This window comes from Erpetoichthys calabaricus, chromosome 9, assembly GCF_900747795.2.
Source record: "Erpetoichthys calabaricus chromosome 9, fErpCal1.3, whole genome shotgun sequence".
Taxonomy (NCBI): Eukaryota; Metazoa; Chordata; class Cladistia; order Polypteriformes; family Polypteridae; genus Erpetoichthys; species Erpetoichthys calabaricus.
Genome location: NC_041402.2, coordinates 15,906,473 through 15,927,793, shown reverse-complemented (window position 1 = coordinate 15,927,793; position 21,321 = coordinate 15,906,473). Strand labels below are relative to the sequence as shown.

The 21,321-nt window shown below is 35.5% G+C and overlaps 1 protein-coding gene across 3 annotated transcripts in view; it reads right to left on the bottom strand.

Moving 5' to 3' along the window:
• rgs3a (regulator of G protein signaling 3a) overlaps positions 1 to 21,321 on the bottom strand; it is a 459,798-nt gene that overhangs the window by 351,129 nt on the left and 87,348 nt on the right. For 2 of the 3 annotated variants that reach the window (XM_028809166.2, XM_051931938.1), the window contains 4 exons: positions 16,951 to 17,018; positions 9,165 to 9,246; positions 2,520 to 2,625; positions 1,996 to 2,332 (listed from right to left, as the gene is read on the bottom strand). In XM_028809166.2, the coding sequence (XP_028664999.2) occupies positions 1,996 to 2,332; positions 2,520 to 2,625; positions 9,165 to 9,246; positions 16,951 to 17,018 (593 nt within the window). Of the gene's footprint in view, positions 1 to 1,995; positions 2,333 to 2,519; positions 2,626 to 9,164; positions 9,247 to 10,613; positions 10,747 to 16,950; positions 17,019 to 21,321 lie in introns of those variants that run through there. The other variant, XM_028809167.2, reaches the window with a different exon arrangement.

Genomic DNA, 21,321 nt, shown 5'->3' with positions numbered 1-21,321 from the left:
TTAAAACTACTCCAGTTACAAGGGTGTATTTGTTATGTATAAGGTATTAGACAGAGGCGGCCTTAGGGGTGTGTGGGGCCTAGGGCTGACCAATCCCACACGGGGCCAGTTAAGTCAAATGCTGTTACCGGTATGTGTGGACTGTATAAACTTGTATGGGAATTTAATAAAAATAATGTTAACATATACCAGATTTTCTCATTACAGTATTCAGCTAAATTTTTGCAAGATAACAAGCAGACTTTATCAAAATATAACTGGAGAATATAACTTGACAAATCTGTTTGAACTAGACACGCGGACCTCAAAAGCAGGGCCCAGGGTGGACGCCCCACTTGTCACCCACCAAACGTCACTCTTGGTATTAGATTTCAATTACATTGAAAAAAAGAACAGTTTGCCTTCACTGCTATTCTACCTGCGGTTTCTGCAGGTGAAGGTGTTATATAATGCTCTACTTTGGAGTACATGCTAACACAAGGTTATGGCCAGTGTGAAAAGACAAAGCATTTTCCACAATAATACAATGACTAATCATTTTCTCACAGCTTATCCTAAAATTGATTAAGTGTGATGTACAATCATTTGTTTCTGTGATTACACTGGAAAAAGTAGAAAAAATGTAAAAATCACCTCACAAAATGAAAATGGAGAATACTTAAAGGAAATTAAATAAGGTAATATTCATCACACTTGTAATGGTAAATTAAGAATATAATGGTTATTTACAAAAACATTGAAGAATAAAAAAAATTAATTGTTGCTCAAAACATAATGGCAGCAGCAAACTCAAATGCCTCTTAAGCCACAAAGGATCATGCTGGTTTCTGAAGGTTTTGTAGCTGGAATAATGTATTTCCTGTTTATTAAAATTATTTTATGAAAAAAAAAACAATCTTTTTTTTAATCTATGATGACTAGACTCATCAGAATGATGTAAAGCCTTGACGGTTGTAATTCTCATTAGCGTAACCACAGAGAGAAAAAGAGAGGCACAGATCTAACTCAGGGTCACTGGAAACTAGCAGCATTAGACACAATAATAATAATATATTTTATTTAAGGTGATAAATAACCTTGGACAAAGCTTCAACACAAATGCACACTCATAAAATGCACAGCTGCCATTTCATTTAAACTGCACCTCTTTGACAGAAAAGCCTATATACTGTACCAGGAGAAAACCGCATACTAGCAAGGAGACGGACTTCAAAAATACTATGGAACTGTGACGCAGCAGAGCTAACCGCTGCACCATCATATCACCCATGAAACAATTGTTTTATGACAATTTAACCATCAAATTATACACTATCTCACAACAGAAATTCCAAAATGCAGTTGACTACAGCATAAACAAGTGACCGGCTTCAAATTATGCTCTCTGGGAGTGCGTCATCTAATATTATAGACAAAGAACAAAATATATTGTGCTTTTAAGCACTGTCACACATGGGACGAGATGGGTGTTGTCATTAATGATCTTGTCTCCTCTTGTTTTCCTCACAGTGCCAAGAAAGTGCCCAATGAGGGCAACTAAGACACACAAGCAATGCCCCGTCTGGCCAGAACAGTATAAAAAGCGGACATCCCCAAAAGGAGGCATAACTTTTTGGACCAGAGCAAAGACCACTGCAGAAATTCCTAAAGTCTTACCTATAAGAAAGCTGTTTTTAAGGTGATTGCCTGAATTTCAATTTCTTTAACTTAAATCTCTTTTTGTTCTCTACATTAAATGGAGTAGCACGGCTGGCACCCAAACTTTTCTTCGGGACTGTTGTCAAGTTCATCTCCATCTCAGATTGGACAATACACACACACATGATGATTTTAATGTTGATGCCTCAAACGTCTTTAATTAGTCTTAAGTGTGTTTTATTTACAAAATATAATTTCAAGATATAGGAAACTACACAAAGTAAGACCAATCCAGTCTGCAGTTTGGAAGGAAATAAGAAAAACGTAACAATAAACACAAGTAAAAAGTTGCAGTACCTTGGCTCCTGGATTAATTGGAGTCAAAATGATGTAATTATGGTCTCCTGAAGAGGTTGTTCTTGGACCCTGTAAAGTGCGAGCTTTGTTCTCAGCCATCTTCTGCTGCTTTAAGCTCTTCAATGTGGCTCCTTCAGATGTATTATATAATATGTGGCAGCTCTGCCTGTGAGAGGCAAAGGTGCGCTGGCGAACATGATTCTTCTCTCGCTTATTTGGTGGCGATCCAGGATTATAGTTAGTTTTAAGAGATGGCTGCCTTATAAGATTTTCAAATCCTGGTTTAATCTGAGGAACTGTTCTCCCTGCCAGTACAGTGATTTCAATAAAGCAGTTCCTGATTTGGGAAAATAAAATGTAAAATTAGAGTTTTCAGAATGCATAAACAATCAATGTGATGTAAACAGCACTAACATAACTCTCATGAAGGATTCATTATATATAAAAATATATAAATAACAAGAAAAAATCCTTCAAAGGATCCTTTTCAGTATAATTCAGCAAAATAAAAAAAAAAACAATACCTTATTGCATGGGCAAGCTCAACACACTTATAATGTTCAACGTGCTGCCCATTTAACTGCAAAATAGTGTCTAGTTGCTGCAATCCTGCTCGATCTGCTGGACCACCTAACCAGTCAACAAGAAAAAATAATATGAAGAGTAAAACAAAAAAATAGATTTTTCTTGCAGTCATCTATTATATCTAGCATAGCATTAAACATCTTAAGGGATGTAAGCAATGTCAATGCATTACAGTGTTTTGACCTACAGCAATGAGTAATTCTTGCAGTGCACATTTTATGCCAGTGCTAAATTTTCAAACAGGTGGGCATGCAAAATAATATTTGACAGTTAATTTCATTTCATTCTTATCTTCTAAGTGCATTAAGAGCTTTAAAAAAGCTTTCAAAACCATACCATAACACTGAAAAATCAGAGTTCTGAAATATATCTATAGAAGGCAGCATTTGCCTCTACACAGCTAATTTTGCTAGTTTTTGGTGCAATTGCCTGACTATGAATTTAATCAAAACCAGACTGAGAATGACTTTTCCATCCATCCATCCATTTTCCAACCCGCTGAATCCGAACACAGGGTCACGGGGGTCTGCTGGAGCCAATCCCAGCCAACACAGGGCACAAGGCAGGGAACCAATCTTGGGCAGGGTGCCAACCCACCGCAGGAGAATGACTTTTAAATAGTTTTATTTTTTGCCGTCTCTCCTACCAAGTATTTCAAAAACGTACAGGGAAAAAACAGAAATATGGAGACACACAGCACAACACACTAACATTCAACCTAAGTTTTAAAACTTAAATGGTTGGTGTACATTCCTTGGAAACTTAGGTAACAAAAGGGTAAAAATTTAAGTTGAATGAAATTATACTAATGATTAAGCCGTGGCAAGCACTAAGTGAAAAGAATGAGTATGGTAATATTGATTATTAGCTGGTACTTGCAGAAAGATTCAGAAGTATGCATTGAAGTGTTCATTATTTTCAAATGCCAACATATTATCTGTAGTATACAGTATGATTGAAGTCATATTTGTTTGAATGTGCTGCCTCAGACGAATGCTGAAGATCCGAGTTATTCGGAGGAATTGGGAGTTTAATATTGCATTTATGTGCTTTCAGACAGATGGGAAATATGAGTTTCCCAGGAGGAAATTTCATGTAAACGCCCTTCACAGTGGCTCCCACCAGCACAAAAAAAAAAGGCTACTAGATTCCAGAAAATCATGACATAACATTGACTTTTAATAGTACTTATAAAGAAATCTAAATTACATGATGCAATATATGCTTTATGTGTTTAGTTTGTGTTCTATTGTATACACACACACATTATATATATAAAGCTGCATTTTGCACCATCAGTTTATGGTTATTCACACAGTATATAATAAATCCAGCATGGTTTGGAACATGTATAATATACAAAGGATTTTTAATACATTTTTGCAAAGAGGCAGGTACTTAATAGTATCATTGTCACATTGATCAATATCAATTATTAATTATTACTATTAAACCATATGGTTTGAATTCAGTCACACGCAGTGAAATGTTTAGCAACTGCATCATCATTTAGCTTGGACATTCTGCTAATAGCAAGTACTTCCAGGAAAAAGCGTCGCGAGTTTACAAAAATTCTAGCCCCAGTTTTTCTTTTAGCAAAACTTCTATCTTAAGGCCATGTCACATTACATAACCTGTTCAGAGATTTTAAGTGATAGACTTCATTTACATAACCTTAGCGGGTTATGGGCAGTCACTGCATATTCATCCAACTAGTCTGTGACTTCACCTGACAAAAGTCAAACAGATTTAATGTAAGGGTCTTGAGGAAGGTAGTCTTTTGAGGCAATTCATAGAGTAGGGACCAGAGAGAGATTTAAAAGAAGCATTGATCTTAAAAAATAAGATATAATCAATCCTGTCAAGGCAAGTCCTGACTTTGCTAATTCTACGACTTATTTGTTGATCAGAACAAAATTAGTAGTCTTATATCGAATTGCACTCGTTTATTGCAGGGAATGTTGGAATTCTACAAGTCAAGTCAAGTCAGGGAGCATGCAATGGCCGCACCCACTACACGACGAAACAATTCAGGATCCTGGTTTGCAACCCCCCAGGCAGACACGCGGTCCAGTCCCACCCTCTGGAAATGACCCTCTATCTGCCGCAGCCAGGTGTTATGTAGGCGACCCCTTGGTTGCCCACAAGACGGATCACCCTCAGGGAAACGCGCCACAATTCTACACACAAAAGAATTGATTAAACTATATTTTTGGTGGCCACTGCTGTCCAGGGATGTGAAGAATTAGATTTTAGCTTGTGAAACCCCTAACAACGTCTTCTCCCAATATACCGCAGAAGAAATTGCCTTTAAATTTAATAACTGATCTTCCACTTTATTTGGGAGTTACCACTGTATTAGTAATTGTTAATAGATGTTCAAATATTAAACATTTTATTCAATTGAAAAAGCAACCATCAGGCAAAGATTTAAACACATTTTCATTAATAAATAAGATTCCATAGTTTCCCAAAAACAATCATTTCAAGCCAGAGACTACAAATTCTGTCAAACTTGAGCTTTACCATTGGGTATTATGCAGAGGCTAATGGTCAAACGGAATGAATTAATCAAAATGTAGAAACATATTTATGCTGTACTGTGAATTCTTTTCAGTCTAATTGGGTAGATTTGCTACAATTAGCCGAGTTCTCTAAGACTGACAGCTGCTAAGGGAAAATTGCTGTTTGAATGCCTCTGTGGTTATGAACCACATTTGTTATCTATTGATTTTACAACCTTTTGAGTTCCTTTTCTCATCTATTACTAGCTGGGATCTCTGCCAAAAAACTGCTAATTACAAGCACAAATTTGCATCAAAAGGTGTAGTTGTCTATGGGGGACACCCATATGGGGGTTCCATCTCATAAATTCTGTTTACATTACATAGGTCCAATGTACAATATTTAAAAAGGTAGGTCTGGTCTCACATTAATTGGCTCTACCGAGTCATATTTGCATCCACTCAACTTTTCATGCATCTCTCTTGAAGCCTGACTGTTGATGTATTTCGTTTGTGAAAGTTATTCCTGCAATAGATGTGGAATATAAGGTACTGTCAATTTTGAATTAAAAAAATTAGGGGTTGTGGGTTTATTATCTCATTTATGAGGTTATGGCTCTAAGGACAGATCCCTGGTCCGAATTACTGAAGTATAGTAAATGCTCACAAACTCTATAAAGCATAGATGGGTGCATATGAAGTCCATAGCTTTAGACTGTACCTCTGTCATGAACTCCCTATATTGCTGGGTATATTTTAAAATAATTACTCTATTTAGCAGTGCTACTTGGTTTCAGACATTAACCTGCAACTTTATACCTTTTCATTTTTTTAATGGCCTTTGCCATCTTCATTGTAGTTACCACGCCCTTTGCTACATATATATCTATATATCTCTATCTATCATACATTATATATGAATGACAAAAACAATTTCACAAATGTTGGAAAATGTATTAGAAATAAAAACCTTAAATACATATTGACACAAGTACCAGTATTCAGCCCCTTTATTCAGTTTTTTTAAGCAATAGAGAGTAATTATCGCCAGGAGTCTACTTGAGCATAACAGCAACACCTGCCTTTGGAGATTTTCTGCCATTTTTCTCTGCAGATCCTTTCAAGCTGTGTCAGGTTAGATGGAGACCATCAGTGGACAGCTATTATCAGGTCTCCTTAGAAAGATGTTCAATCAGGTTCAAGTCCAGGCTTTGGCAGAACCATGCAAGGACATTCCAATTGTTTCTCCTAACCCACTCCTGTGCCATCTTTGCTTTGTGCTTGGTGCCGTTGTCCTTTTGGAAGGTGAACCTTCAAAGTGCTCTAGAGCAGGTTTCATTGAGCATATCTCTTTACTTTGCTCCATTCAGTGTTCCCTCCACACTGACTAGTCTCCAAGTCCCTGTCACTGGGGAATAGAAAATCCACAGCATTCACCATTGAAATGGTATTGCACAGGTGATAAGTAGTGCCCGATTTCTGACAGACATGATCTCGGCTTCATTAGACCAGAGAATCTTGTTTTTCACTGTCAAGAGTTCTTTAGGTGCCTTTCAGCAAACTTCAAATGGGCATTCATGGGTCTTTTATTGAAGGGTGGCTTCTCTTGTCATAAAGCCCAGATAAGATGAGTGTTGCAGAAATGGTTGCCCTTATAGAAGTTTCTCACATCTCCACACAGGTTTTCTGTAGCTCAGCCAGAGCAACCATCTGGTTCTTTGTCACCTCCCTTACCATGGTCTTTCTCCCATAATTTCCCAGTATGGCAAAAGAGTCATTGTATTTCCAAACTTCTTCCATTTAAGTATTATGAAGGCAATTGTGCTCTTGGGATGTTTCAAAGCTACAAGAATTTTTTGTAGCGCTCTCCAGATCTGTGCCTCGACAAAATCCTGTTCTGAAGTTCTGCACACAATTTCTTTGACATCATGGCTTGGTTTTTCCTCTGATATATGTTGTCAAATGTGTGATCTAATGTAGTCATGTGTGTTCCTTTACTAATCAGGTCCAATCAACTGAATTTACCACAGGTCTACTCTAAACAAGGAGTAAAAACATCTCAATATTGATCTATAGAATGGTAGGTCCTGAGCCCATTTTAAAATGCTATAGTAAAGGGTCTGAATACTCAATATCAATGTAATAATTCCATTTTTTTTTAAATTACCAAACATTTCTAAAATCCTATTATGTGATATCATCTACTGTTAAAGTCTGCTCTGTACTTGAAATATTTCTATTGCACTATTATATTGAGGATTACTTGTGTTTTGTTCTGTGTATTGTGTTGTATTTACCTCTTTTTTGACACCCACTACATGCCCAACCTACCTGTAGAGAGGCATCTCTCTGAATTGCCTTTCCCAAGGTTTCTTCCATTTTTTTTTCCCTACAAGGGTTTTTTGGGAGTTTTTCCTTGTCTTCTTAGAGAGTCAAGGCAGGCTGGCTGTCAAAAGGCAGGGCCTGTTAAAGCCCATTACAGCACGTCTTGTGTGATTTTTGGGCTATACAAAAATAAATTATATTGTATTGCTTCCACTTTGTTGTTATGGGGTATTGAGTGTTGCTTGATGTGGGGAAAACATTAATTTAAAGGACTTTTAACACAAGGGTTCAGCATAACAAAATGTGAAGTGAAGGGGTCTGAATATTTTCTGAATTCACTATACTGTATATATACACAAAAATGGCTATCCAGGGTTGGTTCTTGCTTTGTCCTCAACACTGCCATAACTCTCAAAGTGGGTTTAGAGTGCTGAGTAAATGGATTGAGACAGATAACTTTTAAGAACCATCATGTTTGTCTATTTGAATTCAAGTAAGAGATTGGTATTGGCCTTGGCCATTATCTTATCACATACTGTATGAAGATTTCAAGCCTCTGACCACAGTCACACAGGGAGAGTGTGATGTAAGTAGGTGGCCCCTTAGCATTTCAATAAAAAGCTCCATTAAGAGCTTATGATCAACAAATGCAAACAATTAAGAAACAAATGTCTGGAAGCAAGAGAGCCACTATGGATATTTTTCTAGTTTTGCCTTCCCTAGAGTCTGGTCTAAATTGTATAAAATGTTTAATGGCTATCCCATTACACTGAAGCTGATCTTTTTTATCTCTATTTCTTCTGTACCAAGAATCAAAAAACAAGTAGAAAAATCTGTCACATAAGTCTTTGTTCACTGAACTTGTTCTAAGCTGCAACATTATTTTATTAATTGAAAATTTATTTGAAAAGTAAATTTAGTCACATAAATTATTAGCTCATTCAAAGCAAAATTATTTTAAACAAACCTCTATCCAATAATTACCAGGACACAGCCATCTAGGTCAAAGGATTGATTATATTCATATTATAGCCATGGAAAATCAATATCACATAAAAACCATCAAGTCACGCTCATTTGTCTGAATCTCTAAATCGTAAAATCAATTGGGAGTAATGAGCACACTTTTGCTGATGGCACAGAGGGTTCTAAATTTAATTTTAATAATTTCCTAATAGTCATTTGATACTGCACTTGCTTGTATGTTTTCCCATATTCAAACTGCTCCTCTTACATTTCTATTCTTGCAGTCAAAATGCAAACCACAACCTAAAATGAATATTGTATTTTTCATAAACATGAAACATCTGCTTAAAGGTTGAGATTTACACACAATCTAATTTTTTCATTGTCACCCAAGTGCTTTAAACGACATGTGCAACACACTCACGGAGCTAGCAAGTGAACTGTGCATACTCTGTGCACATAAAAAAGAGTGAAGTAAATAATGTCATGAATCTCAACATCTTAAATAATATCAAAAACATAATATCTTGTACATGAACACAGTGCACAGAAGTGAACAGGATAAGAGCATACTGTATTACTAGGCAAATCATCCCATGTCTTCATGATGCTTCCAAAGCAGGACTGAAGTACAGCAGGTGCAGCTTTTTCATTTTTAGAGATCGGTTGTGAACAAAACGGCACGCATTTAATAAACAGTGTGTAACAAATTAGTCAATGTCTTGACTTACTTATTTTTACCTAACAAACAAAATGAGAAACAATAATCTTTAGAATAAATTTTCTTACCAGGATCTACTGCCTGAACTCGAACTGGAGAATCACAGCAGATTGTAAAGCCATAACCATCATTTCCTCGTAATATTGTAATCTGAAGGGGAAAAAAAAATGAAGTGTGGATAATTAGATCCTACATTTACAGCACTAACTCTGTCTGCTCTTGGATAAAATTAAACATTTAACATCTCAGTGCACCTGTAATTTGTGTTTACATTAGCATGAAATAATATCTCCGTCAAATTTCTCTTAACATCCCTTGAAATCTCTCAGCAGTTGCGCTCACAAGCATTCAGATAAAGTGACCTGGAAATCAATCAGTGTTTGAAGTGCCTTAAGTACAAAAATACAAATTTACTGAGTGTGATATAGGCAATAATTTCATGAATATTCTAGTATTTATGCACTGTTAAACTGGAAATGGTTTTTCTTTTCACAGAACATAATTTTAAAGGACAAAGAATTGTTTGAAACAGAAATGGCAATGCAGTGTGTACTGATGTATTGTTTACACCTAATGACTGACAAACATATGGGCTAATCTGTCAGAGTGTTTCTCATTTGCTTGTTGCAAACTATGCTAAACTGAATGAAAACAGAAATACAAACACCATTAAAATAAATGTAAGTCAACTTGTGTGTCAAACATTCTCTTACAGAGCAATCACGCTGAGAACAGTCATTTCTAGCCAGCTGCCTGCTGGTATCTTGACACATATCCAGCCAACTGAGTACATGTTACTGCGTGTATAACTGTATCCTAAGGAAACATAATTCCCAATTAAAATCATGCTGTACAACTTTTTTTTTATCATTTAGATCGATTACAATTTTTGAGTTAAAGTACATATACAACTTCTTAGAATTCTTCCACAAAAAATAAATATAATAAATAAATATAAATATAATATACTATTTTATTCAAGTCTAGCAACAATTACATTGTGAAGAAACAGTGGTATGTTAAGTCAAACACTAACATAGCTGTGTTTGTCCATCGAAAGCTTGCATGTTATAATCTACTCAGTTAGCCAATAAAAGGTGTCATTGTGCTTCACTTCTCATTGCACTCACCAAACAAACACACCTAACAAATGTGCTCTCCCAAGGCAAGTCAGCATTTAAGAACCCGAATTTTAATTCTCCTAAAGACTCACTTAAAATGCAACTCTGCGTCAATGCAAGCCCAGTTTAAATGTTTAGGGCAACGATTTTGATTCTGCTTCACATAAATATGTAAATTTACACCATTTACTGCAGAAACATGCTTGTGTCTTAAGCTTGAGATCATTATTTTTTATACAGTCAGTGTCAATTTTAATTACTATTTTACCACTGAATGCTTCAAAGAACTGGACCCACATGTATCCTAAATGCTCTTCGAATAATATCTGGTTGCAGACACAAAAACAGTCTAATATGCCAAGATAGCAGTTTGTAAAAATGGCAAAATAAACTAACCTGGATATATCTGCGCTCTGAGCATACTTTACAAAGCCCATGAAAACGATTCATGGCTTCTGAAGAAACCCAATTCCTCTGCATTATAGAACACCGTCCTAACAACTGCAACTTTAAGTGCTCCACATGAACTGTCCTGATCAAGCCACAGTGAAATTGGCATAACTGCTCATGGGAACCCAGCAGCAGAAAAGAATGGCAGGAAACAACCTTTCACCTCCCAAGCCCCTGGCTGAGCTGTATGCCTTTACATGATAAGCCAGAGGGTTTCCTGAAAAGCTTGGAGCAATAACGAAGAAAGATAACTTTTATATAAAAATTCCTGTCTAGTTAGTATTCACAGTTCCTTTTCACTCCTGATGCTGCTCTTTTGTTATGGTTGCATAAATGAGATGAGTGAAGGACATTGTTATTGCTTTGTTATCACATTCACTTTTTAAAGTAAAAATAAATAAAAAACACAGGAACAGAATGCATACTTTTCTAGAATAAAAAAGCAAATACTTTAAAAAGACTAACAACTACAAAGCTTAGTTACTATATAGACAACATATATAAGAGTATAAAATCAAAGTACACTTGTTAATTTTTCAATACCATTTGACAAAGAAAAAAGAAAACTTTTTTTTTTTGGGGGGGGGGACTACTAAGCATAATAATTTTAAGGGTAAGAAGTTCAAACAGTAGGTATAATTTTAGTACTGAACCATTGTACTTAATAATAACATTTACCCAAAAATGTTTACCCAAATTTACCCAAATGCACAGAAACAAAGAAAAATAACTACTGTAATTTCCTAATCGATTTTCAGCATATGGGCTATTCAGTCAACCTTTTGTTCTGAAACCATTTTTTGTAATGCATACACACACTATATATATATATATATATATATATATATATATATATATATATCTATCTATATCTATCTATATATATATATATCTATATTCGGTGCTTCACTTAATTTTGGCATTGAGTAATCCCAAAGTTGTGACAAACACTTCCATTATTCACATATTTTGCTGAAAACACACACACACACACACGCATGCACTTGAGGACCACAATAAACTAGCTAATTTCTCAGTTCCATCAGACTCCTCACTTTCTATTTGTTGAAAGACATGCTGAAGAGACCTTGAGGAGAGAAAGAAATTACATTTGTAAAACTAGGCAAGTTTCACAATATCCTGTGGTGTGTATGGAGATATGAAACACTCCATTTTATCAGAGATTAGGCAGGAAGAGTCCTCAGTTTTAGACATGTAAGAATTCTGTACTTAAAGCTTTCATTGCTTCAAATCTAATTTGCTAGATACTGGCAGTAGTTTGCAGTAGATGACGAATGTGCAGTGTAAAGAAGAGCTCACGGTAACTTTCGGACAGAAAACACTTATTTGAAAGAGGTGGTCAGTACAGGTCAGCATGTTGATGCTGTCAGGGACAAAGTGGATCTGTTAAAAGGTGTTGATTTCTGTATTTGAAGAAAGATAAGCATCATTACATTTATGTGACAACTTTCTGACTCATCTCTTTGAATTAAGAAGAAGTGACACAATAGCAATTTTAAAAACTGAACTTTACAGCAACATAACTCTAAAATGTAAGCATTGACTGTCTACTGAGGCAGAGTCTGCTCTGAGAGAAAGGATGCCCTTGAAGCAAGCCTTGGAAACACCTGGCAATTGTCTCTGTATATGATCTGGTTAATACTGTTACTATTAGAATTCAAGACTCCTAGGTTAGCAATGTCGGGAAGAAGTACCGAAGCTGCTCATCAGACAAGAGAGTTTCTCAGCTTTGATGCATATTCATATTTGCAAGTGGACCATGGGGGCATTTAACCCTATGCCAGCAGTTCAACTGTGGTTGCAAATAGAAAATAGCTTGTTCAAACAGAGAAAAAGAAGCTTGCATCAGGCTGAGAGCAGAAGAGAAGGAAAGGCAGAGAATGATTTGGCTTAAATATGGCTCCAATCATACAGTATATGTACTCATTTGAATACTAATACCAAAAAAAATAGATGTCAACCCCATATGTGTGTCTGTGTGAGTGTATAGATTTTTAGTGTGTATATATAACACATTCATGGAGTTCTTGACATGAGCAGCTTGAGAAGCCTTAGGACTAGAGGATGTCACTGAATTTTGTTATATGACTGCTAAAGTTCCAGCAAAGCTTGCAAAAATCATGCAGGGTAAAAAGTAACTGCTCGAGATGGCCAAGTTTGTTAATAATATGGTTTCTAATATATGTTCTGAACAGACAGTATCTTTCTGCCAGTAATATTCTATGCCAACTTCATCATGTGCCAAATCAAATTCTTCTTCCAGTATGGAAATCCAATTTATCGTCGTATAGTGGGTGCGGCAATGCACAGTGCCAGGGCATGCTCCCCAACTTGACTTGTATTAACCACTTGTTGCCTAAATTTATTTACAATTATTTCAAAATAGAAATTATTTGTGTTTTTGCTGTCAAGAGGATGCTAAATTAAGTGGAGATTGTTAATTTGAATATAACACACAAGCAAACAATAATCCGGTACGTGTTTTTATCTTAGTACAACTTGCCTCAAATTTGGACAATTTCTCGAAATTAGCAGCCAAAATCCATGTGCACGGCCACGCCAACACTTCGCTTCTCTCAGGCGGATGTAGTTTCCACTCCGACTGCTAGATGACGTAACTGGTGCTTCCAGTACGATCCTTGGTACGTATCGAACACACATTAACTGGCATTGGCGGGATTCATACACCACCTCGGCGCTGCATTCAGGCCGGAAGCAGTTTGAAGCGATTTCATGACAGTTGTCTACAAGGGGTTAAAGGTAATGTCTTTGTGTGTGGACGTGTATGTGATCTGTGTTTAATATGCAAGTCTACTCTTGTAAGAACATTAATCAGAGGGTTGTGCAGTTAAACCTGACCAGTGAGTCGATGAAAACAGCAGGCTAGGACAGGAAGAAGCTTTGTCTTATTCTGTGTTTGTATGGCAGTGAGTGAGAGGGGTGAGACTGACAGAGAAAGAGACACTGCACCTTGTCAGTTCAAGAAGGTTGAACATCAACAATCAAATCTTTTTAAGTAGTAGAGAATTAATAAACATTTTAACAGATGAGAAATACTGTATATATGTGTTAATTACATTAATAATTATATTAATGGTATTTATCGGTAATAATGTTATGTGAAAAGTATATTGAAATACATTAAACCTATATATTCTACCAAAACCTTCAGAATTTTTGTGATATGGATATTTGGCCATACTGCTAGCTCCTAGCAATTCTTATGTAGAAAGGAGTGTGGGTGAGTAGTCACTGGGAAAGAGCACGCAGTGTGTTTTGCCAGTTAAGAATACCCAAATCAAGATGCAAAGGATGGTACTATGGCCCATGTCCCAGACCATTGTGACTACTCTTGTTGAAACACCTGTGAATATAATTACGATAAACTGGATTTACTCAAGCGGGCCAGCTGGCTGCTTCCATGCTCAAATTCCATTCCAGGCATATCATATTTCTAAGAAATATAAAACAGTATAGTAGATACTTATATGTAAATAAGAAAAAGCTCATCAGTTTCAAATGGCCTTTAAAAATCACTAAGCCATGCTTGAAGCTTCAGAACTTGGTTCCAACGACCAATCAGGTGAGAAAGGTCATCTCAGAAAATAGTGCACCTTAATTCCATACACAATGTCTTCAAATTCTAGGTAGCCTTTTATGAGAATTCAAGCAAAATGAGACCTTTTATTGGCTAACTAAAAAGATTACGATATGCAAGCTTTCGAGGCAACTCAGGCAAGATGCTTGCATATTGTAATCTTTTTAGTTAGCCAATAAAAGGTCTCATTTTGCTTCTCTTCTCATTACATCCATAATGGCTAACGTGGTACAACACCCTAGTACTAACAGGTAGCCTTTTGTTACTCTAATTACACTGCAACAAAATGAACATAGTGTTAAGGAAACTAATATACAGTTTTTCAGAATTGTGTTTTTTTTATTACTGCAGAGTATATTATTAATTAAAAATCAAACACAATGCATAAACTACTCTAACACTTCAAATGTTCCCTCTTTTAATAACCCATAGAAGAGAAATTTAAAATAGCATACTCTGGTACCAAACAGGGCAAGGCAATAAAGAACATGTTGAAGATTAAGATATTCTGTAAAGTCTGGTCATTCTGACATATTAACTAGGGGCATTTTGGGTGTTCTGCCCTGCCATTCAGGATGATAAAAATGATCTCTAAAGTCAGTCTGCTCTTTTGAAGATACTCCACAGTAATAAAGCCAGCATTAATCACATCACTTGCTACATTGCTTCCCATCATGTTTTTTTATTTAATCATTAATAAATTTAAAAAGGAAGGAAGGGTAGGAGTGATTGCTTCAGTTTGTTTGCACAGCTAAAAACATTGCAGAATAAAACAAATTAATCTGAAATTCTAGTTTGAGGTATAGAGTAAAACGGAACAGAGAAGCAGATAAATCATAAACACGGTTCAAGCCGATTTCCTATTTTAGCCTAATGTTTGCTTTCCTATTTCCCATCTTTGTCTCTCATATTAATCACTAATAAACATTTGTCTTGGGAAACTCTGAAATATTTTTGTCATATATTTTGTCTTCTCCATCTTTCTTGAAAATTCTAACAAAGAATAAACCTATCTAATATGGAGGAATATTTCAGACAGATTTAAATAAATGAATAAGTAAGTTCTGTGAAATGTGACAATAAATAATAACAATATGACATGCGAGTATAAATCATTAAATATGCCACAAAATGCATTTGTGTCGCTTATTTGTTTAGTTTTTTTTTATTTAAACACCACATACAATATGAAATAATCCCTGAAATGAAAGCGGTCATTTTCACTTGTCAAAGTCGAGAGAGTGGGCTCTAGCCAGTCCTGTTTTTTGATTGGTGAACTGTCCACAGGGTGGGCTCATGCACTTTGCTTGACTTGGGACTCCTGTGCCACATGCACCGGCTCAATGGTGTGACTGCGCACGTCAAATACAGACATAATAAAACATTTCCCAGAATTACTGTGCAAAGCTAATACTTTGATAAAAAACATAAAAAAACATTAGGAGTCTGCCTTTCAAGTGTCAGCTGCTGATGGTTTATGTCCACTCTACCAACGATTCACCAATCCAAACACCCTACTCGCTAGATCTCACCCTCTCAACTTTGATGGGTGATAATAACTGTTTTCATTCAAGAGCTTGTTTTGTGTTGTGTGAGATGTCACAGAAAGAAAGAAAGTACATAAGCTACAAAAACATATGTTGTGACACATTTAATCATTTACAGTATGCTCACATATGTTATTATTTACAGTCACATTTCACAGTACTTTTATTTATTTTTACATTTATTTATATAATGCATTTTGTATGAAAAATTCCTTCATAGCATTAATATATATTAAAAATAAATTTACCTTGAAGTATATAATGCAAGTAAACAGAAATAACATGTTAATAATAAATTGATGTTTTTTCTAAACAAAGAGCACATAAGATCTCTTTTCCTTTGCACATTTAATCAGCCTTACAAGTTTCTGAATCACTATAATTTATGTTGTGTCATAATAAATCTTCATTGACTTATCTTTCTTAGTCTTGCATGGTCAGGCAGATACTGTACATCTGCTCAGTGAGGCTGTATCTTTCTAAATACAAATATGGCATATCAGATGTTATGAATAAAAAAAGAGTGTCTTCAATTTTTATTTTCAATTCAAACTCTTCTCCTGAATTTTATAATGTATCAAAGCTAATATGTCTAGCACATCATCAATGCTGTAGATACTTTTTCTAAAAATGCTTCAAATGAAGAATGTTTTAAAATACTGTATATATTTTCACCTGTTTCAAACATTCTACATTTGAGAACATGAGTAAAAACAAGCTATTAAAATTAAATACGTTAATGGCACTTAAATTCTATTTCATTCACTGTTATATTTTTTACAATTGAATCCTAGGATAAAGATTGCCACTTTTGGAAAGATTCTAATGCAAATTACCCAATTTATTGCTGACTAAAAAGTAGTTGCTTAACTTAAAATTTAAAGTTGAGTTTTTGTTAAAGTTCCATTTTTTTTTTCTTATTTCACAGCAAAGGTTATAAATAAAATACACTTAATACTAATATAACCTATTTGCAAACTGCTGAGGAAAAACTGCTTTCTCCTACATGCTTTTATTAAACAGTTTATTGAAGCACATAATATGTCACTTTTGAAAAATAATTTAAAATCAAAAATAAAAATTTTTTGGATCGATAAATTTGAAGATTCCGACTTACAGTTAAATTCTCCATATTTTCAGGGCTTCTGTTTTCAGTTGGTAACACATGGCCTGGCAGTGCTGTTTCTGAAAGTAACACAAAAGAGTCTGTCACCGCAATACTCCTCCTGGAGAACATGTCCAACAACAGAATACCTGCTTGAAATTTGACAGAATCTAGAAATTCAGATATAAGAGATCAGAGAAAATTCTAAAGCTGCATATTTCCAGATAGGTTATTAGTAAAACTTTAAGACTTCATCCCACAAAGAGATGGCAAGAAAATAACCTCTGTTCAATTAGCCCAATATTTTAGGGGCCTGGCAGTGATGCCATAGCAACTACTACAAGTCAACACAGCTATGCGCTTTCTAAAATATTCTTGTAATCAGACTATTCAGTCACAACACAATGGTTCTCAACCTTCACTTATTCTGAAAAGATTCATTGTGACAACTGGTTTATATCTGTTCCTAATAAATTATAATATTACTTCAATCTGAAGTGGGCAGCGACATACTGAATCTTTTGTACATTACAGGAGAGGAATCTAAAAATCCATTTACGGGATTAATGGGTGTCTTTACTTTCAAGGTAGTTTCATCATCCAGCTTGCTAAATGCCAAGAAGAAGAAAAGTTGTCCAACAGATCTTATTTAAAACATTTTCTGCCTGAAGACTTAATTTTCTAATCAGCACAGAGGTCTCCAGAGCAACTCTCTGGCATGTATCATTGCCTGAGCAACTTTATTTTAGTACCAGCTCATTCTGTTTGGGTAAATGGGGGGCTGCTGGGGGGGGGGGGGGGGGGATTGCTGGGAAAATAATTGAGTTGAAGTTTACAAAAACAAGTCAAGGGAGAGTTGTAATAAACTATATGGCAAGCAAAATGAGAATTTGCTTTAAAATGTTTGACATTTGCTTTAAGAGAATAACAGTGATAAGATGCACAAAATCAAATCGGCAGAGGTAAGTCATATGCAAATGACGGGGGAAAAGGGCATTCACATTTGTGAAAGAACTACTGCTGAGCTCTTGACAAAGACAAATGTGCTGGAGCCTGCTTTGTTGTTTGTTTCGAACTTCTTTTAATAAACTTGTTAATCATCTGATATGCATTTAAACACTGAAACAAAAACACAAAATTTTGACATTTTGAAGCATACATCTTAAATATTTGTAACTAATAGAATACACAAGCAGGCAGTATGTAATACAAACACACACACCGTAGGGTTGCATCAAAATATAGATGAAAAAAAAATATTGTGTAAAAGTAAACTTCATAAAGAACGCCACAACTAAAGCTCGAAACAGAAATGTTTGATTTTTTTTATAAAGCCTTTGTGTTAAGTAGCCTAAAGAAGTGAGCTATGAGAAGAAATAAACAAGTTATAACCAAAGAGCAAAGTGAAGAAAACAAGACAAGGAAAATGAAAGGATAAAAATGGATTTCCAGATAAAACTCTCACCATTTATCTACAGTATTTAGCTACCCATTTTTAGGCGGCTTTGGGGTGTAGTGCTTAAGGCTTTGGAATTCAAACCCTGCTACTGACACTGTGACCGTGAGTAAGTCACTTGACCTGCCTGTTTCCCCAACTGGAAAACTAAAAAAAAATGTAACCAATTGTATCATAAATGTGGTAAGTCGCCACTTTGGACCTTGGATAAAGGCATCAGCCAAGTAAGTAAATGCAAATGTAAATTTAAGTTTAATTGATCAGGTTATCCAGTTTATAGTTGCAGGAAACCATATTCAATTTTGGCAGTGAGTTGCACAAGGTAGGAAACCTTCTCTTGATGAGATGCCAACCTATTACTACAGGATCTGAGAGATGATGTGCAATAGGATTCTTTTTTTTTCTCGATATAACGGAATAATTTTCTTGGTGACCATTAGCCATTGTTGCTGTTACACTAAACTGTTCAATAAACTAACTGAAATAATATAATATGCATGGGCAAGCGATTATTAAAATTGATTATTAGAAATTATTTCTGCTTTATAGAAACATATTAAAATGCTTGAAGGAAATACAATAAACTGCGATTAATATGCAGTTATTTTGATTAAAAATTTTTAGTTTTAAATTAATCGCAATCAAGTCAGGGAGCATGCACTGGTACAGTGCGCTGCCGCACCCACCACACAACGAAACAGCTCAGGATCCCAGTTGGCCACCCCCCAGGCAGATACGTGGTCCAGTCCCACTCTCCGGAAATGACCCTCCATCTGCCACAGCCAGGTGTCATGTGGACGACCCCTTGGCCTGGTCCAGCCACTCAGGTCCCCACAAATGAGGATTCTACGAGCTGGATCACCCTCGGTGAATCGCGCCACATGGCCGTAGTACCGTAACTGACGCTCTCTTAATCAAATAGCAGCCCTAATTTTTGCTAAACATTGTTAATAAGTCACTTCTGGAAAATGGGTCACAAAGTAAAACAGAACACACTCTGAAGCACCTAAGCTTTTTAACTAATTATCACTCTAATCTCAGTGACAAGTCTTGTAACTCCTTCAGTTATCAGAAGTCTCTTGGTGGACTCCATTACTAGAAGTTTCCTTGCACAAGCGCTTGGTTTTTGTACAGGCAGAATTACAGCTATGCCCTTCTCTTTCCTTTTCTGAATTACTAATTCAATTTTACTCCAGGATTATATTCAGTGACAATGATATTGTCTCTGACTCAAGTGTTTCAATCACCTTTTCACGGAGTTACCTGGAGAGTTCATTTGTCTTCATTGTGTAGGTTAGGCCACCATACTGACTCACCACAAGCTGGCCCTTCAACATACCGTACAGTCGGGTACTTTTAAACAAGTGATGATTTTGGCTTATTCTAGTAACAGGAGTGAATACTTACATGTAATTAATTTAGACCTCTTTGCTAAGATCTGTTTACACTTTGACATTAAGGTGTCTATTTCTGTGTCAAAAAAGTCAAATTAAATCCACTGTGCCTCAGTATTGTACAGCAAACTGTAAAAACATTCAATGCGGTGAATGCTTTTTTAGGCAATGTTTGGCATAACGTACATTAGATATTTCTAAAAGGGACTGTTGTTTCAGTAGATAAAACATTAAAAAAAAAAAGAAAATGAAGAATATTTGTTTGACCAGTAGCAGAAAGCATTTTTTTTTAATCAATATAACACTAATTGCTGAAAAAGCTTGTTTTCCATGCTATGAATATCACTCATAGCTTTTAAAGGAGGAACTGAACTGTGGGACTGAAACTAAAATAGAAACATTTTTATACAGACAAATGGTACTAATCTTTATTCTAAATTATGCAGAAGTAGTAGATCATGCAGTATTTAATTTGCTAGAATACTGTATATGGAAATTTTTTCAAATAATACACGAACTATAACCTTTAACGTTCAAGATAAAAGTTTAAATACCATGATGCATGAAAAGATCTTCCAGGATCTTCTCATATTTGAAAATGTTGCTTCTCTTTAAATATGGTTTTGGAGTAAAATCTGAAAAAAAGTTTTGATGTGCAGAAGACCGTCATTTAATGACATATTTGAAAAGGGTGATATGAGTCACCTACTGACAGCTTTACAAGCTATGGCTTTAAAATGATTTCTTATCCAGTTGTTCTTGTTGAAGCAGACTGAAATCTGGCAGATTGTTTTATCATAACTCTAACAGCATTAACAGCTTACCAATAGTAAGAGGTGATTTTTTAATGGATCTTTAAACATCAAGTAAATAATTTTGCAAGTCATATTGAAAACAGTACATTGCATTCATAAGCTATTTCCAAATAAGGCCGGAATGGGCAATGGACCCAAATCTTTAACTTTCAAATTCTTTCAGTGTAGTTTTCTTTTTTTTCATCTCACACTTGCTCTTAGATAACATTCAGATTAGTCATTCACTCAAGTGACTTCTAGGTAAAACTTTATTTAAATATAACTTACTTGATGCCTTAGTGATATTCAGTATTTTGTTAGCCATCAAAGTTGCAGAGAAAGTTGTTGACACACGTTAAGCTTAAAGAAAATCTTGAAGTCCATTTTCTTTGATCCTGCTCTGAGTAGCTTTGTTAAAGCATTTTGCTCTGGCTCTTTCAAATTGATTTTTTTCTGGTAATTAGCCTATATAATCTGCTTCAGTGGAGAAAGTTTCTTGAAGCAATAGAATACATTAAATTTTCTGCTTGTGCTCTGGAAGCATGTATTGTCATACTTTTCTGCACCCATCTTACCACCATTTCTTTTATATATTAAAAGGCCTGATGGGAAGCAGCTGTGATGGCATAGGCCGATTCTAATGTTTAGCAATCCAAAACCAACCAACAGATCCTGAGATGTTTAGCATTGCCATTCACGGCATGCTCAGCTTCTACTAAACAGGTAATTAATATAGAGT